The 11,172-nt window shown below is 37.1% G+C and overlaps 1 protein-coding gene across 1 annotated transcript in view; it reads left to right on the plus strand.

The window, feature by feature from the left end:
* The window catches only part of TRRAP (transformation/transcription domain-associated protein), an 82,307-nt gene that overhangs the window by 44,126 nt on the left and 27,009 nt on the right, over window positions 1-11,172 (plus strand). The window contains 9 exon segments of the mRNA XM_009870422.1: window positions 44-165; window positions 1,032-1,245; window positions 2,227-2,406; window positions 2,766-2,912; window positions 3,303-3,422; window positions 3,717-4,004; window positions 5,281-5,418; window positions 5,800-5,912; window positions 6,404-6,539. Coding sequence (XP_009868724.1) covers window positions 44-165; window positions 1,032-1,245; window positions 2,227-2,406; window positions 2,766-2,912; window positions 3,303-3,422; window positions 3,717-4,004; window positions 5,281-5,418; window positions 5,800-5,912; window positions 6,404-6,539 — 1,458 coding nt within the window.

The raw sequence follows: 11,172 nt of genomic DNA on the forward strand, positions 1-11,172 counted from the left end.
TAAGATGAATTGACAAAATTAATCATATCTTTTCTTAACACAGACACCTACTCTCCGGGAGAAGTCCATTTTACTAGTGAAAATGATGACTTACATTGAAAAGCGTTTTCCAGAAGACCTTGAATTAAATGCCCAGTTCTTAGACCTTGTTAACTATGTCTATAGGTAATTATAGCAATTAATCATTTATTGCAGCTTATTGGTTCATAATTTGTACCATATATGACCTTTATAACATGCAATCAATCTTCTTTGGTCTCAACAAAGTGATGATTTATTTTTTTTTCCCCCTCCAAAAGTACAAAATCAATTAATTTCACTGAGATCACAATACATATTTAGAGAAGACAATTTGAAAATAGAAATCACTTTGAAAGGGTTTTCTTTTTGGCTCTGCTAAAATATCTCCACCACCCCAACCTTTTTCTTTCCCAAGATTCTAAACACTGATTGTATTCTAAACACTGTGGTGACAGCTGAATTCTCTCTGTCTTGTCACATCTGTAGGGTATAAAGAATCTTTTTTTTCTTGGAAATGTATTGTAAATTACACTCTCAGGAGAGTTACTTTTCCACCTGAACTGGCAGTTTTTATAACATGATGAAATAATTAAAATAGTTGCCATGTCAACAAATGCCAGTATTTTACTTTGTGCTGATGATTTCCCTTATTTTGCGTTACTGCTGGCTGCTGTACTGTTTGCTGGTTAACTGTGCAAAGCCCTGGTGTCAACACGGTGTTCGGAAGTTTTTATCAATAAATATCACTTGGCACTTCAAACAGAATACAGATGTGGCTGAAATTGTTTCACAGTTATCAGATTTTATCCTGAAAGAGTTTTCCAGTAGTTCTTTGGAAGTTTTCTAACGAGCAATGTTTTATTTGCTTTTAAAATGTCACTTTTGGATGCATGCCACACCATGTGGGCTTCTGCAGATTAGTGCCTCTTTTGATTTTTAGTATTTTACGTACAGAACCTAGAAGGCTTCTCTTTCTAATGTCTCTGTCGTTTCGTCTTTATTCATTTTAGGGATGAGAATCTTTCTGGTAGTGAACTTACTGCTAAACTTGAGCCAGCATTTCTTTCGGGTTTGCGTTGTGCCCAGCCACTCATCCGAGCCAAATTTTTTGAGGTCTTTGACAATTCTATGAAACGTCGTGTTTATGAGCGCCTCCTGTATGTGACCTGTTCTCAAAACTGGGAAGCGATGGGAAATCACTTTTGGATAAAACAGTGCATTGAGGTAGGGAAACCGTTGGTACCAGAAATACTATTGGAATTCAAGGAATGTGTTATACCGTATTTTTCTTGTCTAGGTGTAAAAGCATTATGCAGTGTGTGTCTTGTAGTCTGCATTTATCTGTATCAAAGCTAAAAATACTGTCTGCTTTCTGAGATGCTTCCTGTGGTGCTTAAAAATAAATACGGCTTCTAAACTATGAAATGTGTGCTTGGAAAGTGGCTTTAATTAACAGCCTTTAAAATGTACTTTATCTACAAAATGCTTAGTTACCAGGTTAATACTTCATAAGAAAACCCATCTTTTTTAAATTACGCTGATTCTAAAAATACAAGAATTGTTGTAGTAGATAATTTCAAGAAAGCTCTAAAGGCTAGTGTGTCTGCTCTGGTGGTGCGACAACTGTTAAGTGGGATTGCGTTGAAATGAAATTGCATTTGTGATTGGTTTATTTAAAACAAGATAGAACTTTTTTTTTTTGAACTACATATTAAAAATATGAATTTACAGTTACTATGAGCATAGCTGTACTTCTAAAAGTATTAGAACTTCTTCCAGAGAGAAGAAAAGTGTTGATTTGTTTGATTTTTTTTTTTTTTTTCCTTGTTTTCTTTCCCCCACATCTTTTTTGGGAGGACTTTCATTGTAACGGTGAGAGTCCGTATACATTAGCTGATTGAGGAAACTTAATATATGTGCCAAAAAGTACAAAATACAGTATTTAAGCAGAGAAGAGTCTTTTTTGGCATTTTCAGGAGAGTCCTGAAAAACAATCTTGAAAGTATGGTCATGAAATTCAAAATGGCGACAAAATGAGATCAATTAGGATGAAAATCTATTTGCGTATTTATAAAGTGATAAATAGGCCTTAAATATTAATGCAGCTTTTATCTTGATGATAACTATTAAACCACAGTGATGTTTTCCTTGAAACACTTTAGTTTAATGCATATTTGAAACTCTTCTTGCTCTGTGATGTCTTAGCTCCTGTTGGCGGTGTGTGAGAGAAATACTACAATTGGGACGAGCTGTCAGGGTGCGATGCTGCCCTCCATCACCAATGTTATCAACCTTGCTGACAGTCATGATAGAGCAGCGTTCGCCATGGTAACCCATGTCAAACAGGAGCCTCGTGAAAGGGAGAACAGTGAATCCAAAGAAGAGGTAATTTACAGAAAATACTTTAGAAAGATAAATCTTTCTGGTAGAATATAGCTTTTCCTAGTTTCTCAGTAAATAAGTTTGGAGAATCTGTCTTGAAGATAAGGTGCCCAGAATCTTCAGTATATCTTTTGTTTAATACCAGGTAGATTTAACCATGCCTGGGTTTCTCAGAACCTGCATTTAGCCTGTTCTTTACTATAGCGCTGTACCTATTGTATATCTGACCCCAGTTCTTTGAACTAGCAGAAAGAGCAAGACCTGAAATAAGTTGATCAGAAGGTTTCTTGTATGTGTATGGAAAATAAAGCAGAAGTACTTAGAAAATATCTGCATGCTTTGAGTTGTTTACTTCTGTATAGGATGTTGAAATAGACATTGAATTGGCTCCGGGAGATCAGACCAGTACACCGAAAACGAAGGAACTTTCCGAGAAAGACATTGGCAATCAGCTGCACATGTTGACCAACCGGCATGACAAATTTCTTGATTCCCTTCGAGAAGTGAAGGTTGGTGCAGGTCATCTGTTTCCTGGCAAATCACTTTGATACTGAAATCTCCAAACTGACACCTGACGTGTTGGGGTTTTTTGTGTTTTTTTTTTTTAACCTCACACTTCTGATTTTTTGGCTGATTTTTTTTTTCATGTAGACGTCTCTTACAATCTGATGTAATTTCGTATTTTTGTTTTTTAAATGGTTCCAATAATGAATCTGTCTCAACATAAAATAGGATTAAGTTCTTGTTACAGCAGTCTGTATTGCTAGAAGAAACATTTTTGGTATGTTGATTGGAAGAGGCATTTGCATTACTGCTTAAACAGCTATTACAGTTGTGAACTATTTTCCCATAGTATTTATCCTATTTTTCCAATTTCTGTATATCCTTTTTGTTTCTAGACTGGCGCATTACTGAGTGCCTTTGTTCAGTTATGCCACATTTCTACACCGTTAGCAGAGAAGACTTGGATACAGCTCTTTTCACGACTTTGGAAAATCTTGTCTGACAGACAACAACATGTGAGAATCTCTCATCACTTACTGATTCCTCTTAGTAAATGACTGATGTTTCAGGAAAATGTATCTGTGTGATAAATGGCTGGCACATTTGCTCTGAGAAGTTTGCCATTCTTTGCGACTAGTGAATGTTGCATACTTCTGTCAGTGTATCTTTTAAAAGAAATAGAGCCCTTCAATTTACAAAGAGAAATACACTTAACAAATGATTGTTCCCTATATAAACAAGATTTTTAATCTAAATTCTCAAATTGAAGAATATGAATGGATCACTATTCTTGTATTTTTTTCTTCTAGGCTCTAGCAGGTGAAATAAGCCCTTTTTTGTGCAGCGGTAGCCATCAAGTACAGCGAGATTGCCAGCCGAGTGCACTGAATTGTTTTGTGGAAGCAATGTCACAGTGTGTTCCTCCCATTCCCATCAGACCCTGTGTCCTGAAATACTTGGGTAAAACTCACAATCTCTGGTTTCGTTCGACACTGATGCTGGAACATCAAGCCTTTGAAAAAGGACTGAGTCTACAAATTAAACCTAAACAGACAACAGAATTTTATGAGCAGGAAAGCATAACTCCTCCTCAACAGGTAGTCTTATATATATTGAAATACCTTATGAAATGTGAAAACTGCAGTGACTGTGTGCTACAGTAGTACCACAGAATCATTTAGGTTGGAAAAGACCCTTAAGATCGTCGTGTCCAGTTGTAACCTTAGCACTGCCAACTTCACCACTAAGTCAGGTCTCTTAATGCCATGACTACACATCTTTTAAATACCCCCAGGGATGGTGATTCCACCACTTCCCTGGACAGCCTGTTCCAGTGCCTGATAATCCTTCTGGTGAGGAAATTTTTTGTAATATCCAATCTAAATCGCCCTTGGTGCAACTTGTGGCCATTTCCCCATGTCCTGTCGCTTGTTACTTGAGAGAAGAGACAGACCCCACCTCGCTACAGCCTCCTTTCAGGTAGTTGTAGAGAGCCTTGAGGTGTCCTCTCCATCTCCTTTTATCTGGGCTAAACAGCACCAGTTCCCTCAGCCGCTTGTCATGAGAGTTGTTCAAAGGGACAGCCATGTCTAAATCTTCGTATTTAGGAGGTTGTTAAAGTAGTGTAGGTTTGTTTTTTTTTTTAATTCAGCGAAGAAATTCCTCTCTGTGTGTGTTTGTGAATGCAGACACTTGTAATACAGACTACTTTGTGTCTTACCTACTTGTCATGGTTTTCTTTCATCTGTCGTTGATATTTGCATATTTTTTCTCTCTTGATCCTTCTTTTCCATCTGATTTTGATGTTAATTCTCTGCAGCACTCTGGAACTAGATGAAACCATTTCAGCCCCTAATTTTAAATCTTGCATAGAAGTCAACGTTGTCTCTGTCTCCTGCAAATGGGAGTTTGCTTTTCCTAATCAAGCCTGCTGGTTTATGTCCTTAAAGAATTATTAGCAAAACAAGGGAGTTTCCTGTAAACAGGTCCTGTGGTGTTTAGTAGTCTGTCAGGTAGTTATCATCTACTTTGGCATGTTCCTGTTTACTATAAAGACTGAGTTGTTGGCTTGGTAACAACCAAGTTTTGTTTTCTCTGATTTGGTCTGATCTATTAGGGAAGACAAGAATCAGTGTACAAGCCATAACATCGTCATTTTTTCTTGTCATGTAACAACACAGCAGTGGTGTTGTTTTCAATACTTGATTGTTACTAGTTGCTTGCCTTCTAGAGTTTTAAAAACGTTTATATAAACAATTCTCTGTTTCCACGTCTTTCTCAGTTTGCCTCAATGTAGAATATGTGGTTTTGCTCTCTGCTGTGCTTTATAAGGACAGCTTGGCTGTGGAGAAATACGTGTGCTTAACATTCTAGGAAATACTGGATTCTCTTGCGGAGCTCTACTCTTTGTTGCAAGAGGAGGATATGTGGGCTGGACTGTGGCAGAAACGCTGTAAATTCCCAGAAACGGCAACAGCTATTGCCTATGAACAACATGGCTTTTTTGAACAGGTACGCTTTTGATACAGAGAAATTATTTGACTAACTCTGTGGTTGGCATGAATATTCTGGTCAGCAAGAAAATAGTTGGAATATTAATAAACAACTGCAGTCTTCTAAAGTTGGAAGTGGCACAGTTTCTCTGCCGGCTAAAGCAGGAGCTTAAGACCATGTAGTACCTAGATAAGGTGACGTTTTTGAGCATGTTCATCAATTTTGTCTGATATTTATAAAGCTGCCAAATAATGACTACATTCAGGAATGAGCTAACACACTACACTTTTTTTTAAACTTAGAATTTATAAGAGTTTTCTCATCACCTTCTTCTAAGAAGAATCTCGAATCAATATATCTATAGCAGATGGAAAATAAAATGTTTTCTGTTTTATTTAGGCACAAGAAACTTACGAAAAAGCAATGGAAAAGGCTAAAAAAGAGCATGAACGGAACAATGCTTCCCCTTCGATCTTTCCCGAGTATCAGCTCTGGGAAGACCATTGGATTCGGTAAGACCTTAAAGCTGGTGTAGAACAAGTGCTTTTACCCTGCAGTAGAAGTAAAGTGCTGGTTTAAAATGTTATTTATGAGAAAAAATTTAGCTCAAGACTTAGCTAAGATATTGGGGAAGCTTAAGGGAATAAAAAAAGCTATTTCTTCATTATCACACCCTTAGAAGTGATATACCTGATGTGTTGTAAAAATGTAACTTGCTGTTGATGGAAACAGACTGAAGTTAAAATTTATTTTTCCTATTTAAAATAGTTGTTCTGGGAGACACAAAATGCAGCTCTTCCCTGTTCACAGGTATCTGTATTATAACTGGTAATAAATAAAATAAATAAATAAAAATACTCCAGTTTGGTTAGAACCTCTGCAGTGCTTGTAAATTTGTTTGTTGACAAATACGCAGATAATATTCTGATACACAATGTTTAATCACTTTTATTGAGGTTTTATTTTTTTGGTAACCAAATGGATAATGCTTTTGCTTTCTTAGTTGCTCAAAAGAATTGAACCAGTGGGAACCTTTGACAGAATATGGTCAGTCGAAAGGTCATATCAATCCTTACCTAGTACTGGAATGTGCGTGGAGGGTTTCAAACTGGACTGCTATGAAGGAGGCCCTGGTGCAGGTGAGCGAGGGGTTTATGTGCTGATGTTTAGTTTCGTTCTTCCTTTTGCTGATTACATTTTAACAAGTCTGCATGACAGTTCATTTCACGGACAGAGTGAGCTGATCTTTGGAAGCTTTCTTTGATGTCCCAGCACACAGCTGGCTATTTTGACAATTGAAGCGTGTCATTTTAAGAGACAGAGTTGGTTCTCTCTTCTCTCTATCCAGTGTAAGAAATTTCAACAGGACAGGTGAAACACAAGGTGCATGGTAATGAGTCATTAAAAAGCAACAAATGCTTGCCACAGAAATATATGCCAGCAGGGATACATGGAGAAACTTAAAATGGGACCCTTGCAAGTGTATGGCATTATTGAAATAATGCAGTATTGGAGAGGGACATCTTTTGTATTTTACATCTTGAAAGGAACAAATGTTCCTTTTGTGAAAGGGAATAAAGAGTAAAATTAGATCTATTACCCTCTCCCTCTTTGTGGGAAGTGTAACCATGCTTCCCGGTCCAAAAAGGCAAAGACCATTGCCTCTTGTTTTCTTCTGTTTTAGCACCTGAAAGGCAAAGCCAAAGTGTTCTCATCTGCTGCTGCCCAAACTTAAAACCGTTAAACGCAATTTATTCAGTGGAGCTTCAGTGCACGTGAATGGGGATTAAGACACGCATGGAAATGTCAATGTCAGGGACTTGTCAGCTAAATTTGGCTTGCCTTAGATACCTTAGAGTATCTGAGGGGTATTTGTAAGTCTATGTTTTAGGATCCTTTAGGATCCTCTTTCACTTCCTTTTTAAAAACTCAAATACTTTATTGCTGCAAATTAACTGCTAGATTTCTAACTTTATTCTCACTTTGAGTCTACCTCAGTTTTATTTAAAATAAGGCTCATTTGATTTTGCAATATATCCATTTACATCAAGTTTTAAAATATCTTGGGAGCACTGGAGGTTGGAGCCATTGTGGGCAAGACTGGAAAGTGGAGATCTAATGAGAGATGAGGGACATGAAGACTGGGTAGAAAACCTCAGGCAGTGAGCCTGAGATTGGGAAGCAAAGAGAAGAGTGCACGGTGAGGATGAGGGAGACTGGAGGAGTACGAGTGTGACTAGGAGTGACTGGGATAACTGGGTAAATAGGCTGAAGCAAGAAGATGAAGAAGGTGATTTCCTTTGGGAAAATGCAAAGGATTTGGTAAAGCTAGCAGAGAGGAAGAGGGACATTGAATGAAAGGTTGCAGGGTTTATAAATGAGACTGGCTGTGCAGGAGACAGGATTTAAGTTGATTGACAGGGAGAGAGATGGGAATTGGATTTGAACAAGGATCGTTGGGATTACACAAGGGGAGAGTTACTTCTAGGGGAAAAAAAGAACTTTGATTCTGCGCAAGTAGGTAGTGTTCCAAGGTTTCCTCAAAAGCTTGATGCATTGATGATTATACTTATGTAGTTTAGTGTAAGGTTGACAGAACCATTAAATAGTTTTGAGTTGGAAGGGACTTCTGGAAGTCATCTGATGCAATGCTCCATTCAGAACAGGCCCAAATAGATCAGGTTGCTTTGTCTAGTAGATTTTTAGTATCTCTAAGAATTGAGATGTCACAGCTTTTCTGGACTATTCTTCACTGGAGAAGCATACACTTGCCCCATGTGTTATGTGTTGGTTTAGAAACTAGCTCAGTACTTAGCTTCTTTTGTTAGAAAGTAAGGAACTTGTATGTGGCAAGTAAGGTAGTTACCATCTTCATTTGGTAACAGATAATATGTGTTGTTTGTACTTTCCTGCTGTTGACCTTCCTGATTCATTATGAAGTTCATTATTGTGTTCTGCTTGTAATTCATTTTGCTGAACAGCACGCACTTGTAGAACATTTAACCTTCCCTTTGTCCTTTCCTGGGTTTCACTCATGAGACTGTGTATTCTGTGCTATCCATGGGCTTGATGAATGAATGCTCTGTAAAGATTCGGCTGTTACTGAACTGCTGGAAGGTGGGAGGGCACACACACATGCAGAAAATAACACTTTGAAATATTTACACATGAAGATATTTTTTCTTTCCAAGTGTTAAACTTTTTTTGATGTGAATGGAGTCCAGATGGCTAGGGAAACACACTGTAAACAATTTTTCTGATAAGGTGCAACAAAAAATACGTAGGTAGGTATTTTCAAATGGGAGCAAATTTTGATGAATTCTTGCACACGCAAAACGCTGGCCATTTTAGGTAATTCATTGTTATCCCCTTCTAGGCACTTTCTTCCCAGCTGTTACAAGAACCATACCACATGAGTAAGCTGGTGTGGTTATTGTTCTTGAGGTTGCTATAAAATGTCAGGCTGTGCAGGCGTCTCCAGCTTCTTGGGGCAAACAACAGACTTCTGTATTGGACTCACCAGCAGACTTTTACGGGATTTTTTTGTAGACTTTGTCGTATCACCGTTCTCTAGAAGAATGAAAATTGTTTTTTAATTTTAAGGAAATACAATGTCTTTTCATGGTAGGTAGAGTTGTTCATCTGTGGTTCGTTAAGTAAAGACATAAGCCAGCCATAGAACTGAAATCTGGAAGGGGAGAATGCTGCGTTAAATCACAAATGAAAAGGAGTTTGCTGATGTTTGCACCATTGCTCTATAGTGTAACATTACTGGAATTACTCTGCTAAAGACTCCAGGTTTGGAATAAGGGGGTGAATTGCATTTTAAAGTATAATTTTACTGGCAGAGCTCTGAGAAGAGCTTTGGGCAGTATTTCCTCATGTTGCAGAGAGACAGAAGAATTGGTGCCTTGCTTACTTGGGGTTTATTGTTTTATCAGCACTCTTCAAGTTTTGAACCAATATCTACCAGTTAATGGTATTACATATTAAATTGACAGTTGACTGTCTAGTTGCATAATGTTTGCAAGAGATAAAACATGATTTTGAAAAATGCTGAGCATCCTTTAATTCCCGTATTCTGCAGGACTGGGTTCTTGTATACAAAATACCCTAACGGCACGCTTCATTGTGACAGCTTAGTCTTGCGTGATAAATATGCGAAGTTGTGCCTCTCTTATTTTCTTCAAAATCAGACTGAATATTACATATTTAAAATGTATGTTTATTATTCTGTATAATTTTCTTTTGCCGGAAGGGAAGATAGATGGATGCAATCAGTATGTTTTGTTTTAAAGGATAAATGATGAAAACAGTAAACGTTGTTTAGTTAATTAAAGGTAGTACTGTTATTTGATGGAACCTAAATTAAGGGTGTCCAACCATTGCAGTATTTGAAATGGGATTTTTCAATATTTGAAATAGAATTTTTCAATATTTGTAGCACTGATGGTTCACATAAGTGTCTATAAAGATCGCTTTTATCACTTACTAGTCCATGTGAAGCTTAATCTCTAAGTAGCAAGCTGCATATGCTACAAAAAATATTTTTTAGACTATAGTTATGTTTTAATTAACTTTTTTTCTTCTTCTAACAGTGGTTTGTGTCAAAGTATGCAACTTAAGTGGTTAGTTATAGAAATATTATTTGGGAAACCTTTAAAGCTGAAGATAAGAACTGTGTTGTACAGTATATTGTAAACCTTGAGTTCGAACAGAATGAAATAGATCATGTCTGACAAGTTCTGGTTTTGGAGATTTGCAGGTTGAGTAGAAGTGACAGCCATGAGTAACTGCTGATATGCTTTTAGCTGCAGTTACATGAAATGAGATACTTTCAGTAATGAGACATTTACTAAAGAAGATGCTGCTAAAACCGTATATGGAGCTTTTGTGGCTCTACTCAGATTCTTGTAAAAGTGTCAGGACATGTTTGCATAAATATTAGGATGTGAAAGAATAATTGATTCTGTGCTGCTCTACTCGCTACACCAATTTTATTTATATTCTGGAAAGTGGCTGGTTTATATCAAGTTCTTTGGTTGATTCACAAGAGAGGTCAGAAAGGCTGGCAAATATGTATCAGTTTTTGTATATCTTTGTGAAACATTTTTAATAATCTGCCCATTAAAGTTGAGCTATTAGAACAGCAAGTGGCCTTTGGTAGGACCCAAGACTCATTTCGATTTGCTCACATTGCCTTTGTGTTTAATGATCCAGTAGATAATGTAATAAAGAAAGAGATTATTTTCACTGTGTAAGTGTAAGGTTGCTACCTGGCAGTTTCTCTTTGCCGACTCAGGCGTAAAAGTCAGTTGAGGATAACAGAAATAACAATTGTAATGGTTAAGATATGGTATATCAACAAGAAGATAATGCAGAGGGATTTCTGCATTGCATATCAATCCATGAAGGGTTTGTTATAAAGTGGAAGGAAGAGATGTGAAAAGTTCTAGATTTAATGCCTGCAGCGTGAGCTAGTGAGCATTGGTTAAGTGCAAGGTTACTGGAAATACTCACAGAATGTACTTTGCTCTTTTTTGTTGCCATACTTCTACCGTTCCAGGATTTTCTTGAAATATTTTAAAATTATTTTTTAAATGATTTGTAGCACTATGACCAGCCTTTGCAACTCTACGCAGAAATTACTTTGATGTAAATGGGAAGGTTAGTTGTAGATTAAAAAATTACTATTTATTCTCATAAATTTAGGTGTATCCTAGAGCAGGCTGTTAGGAAGTGTAGTGCTGGCATAATGTGCTGACGTGTAGG

This window comes from Apaloderma vittatum, unplaced genomic scaffold (genome assembly GCF_000703405.1).
Source record: "Apaloderma vittatum isolate BGI_N311 unplaced genomic scaffold, ASM70340v1 scaffold13475, whole genome shotgun sequence".
Lineage (NCBI taxonomy): Eukaryota > Metazoa > Chordata > Aves > Trogoniformes > Trogonidae > Apaloderma > Apaloderma vittatum.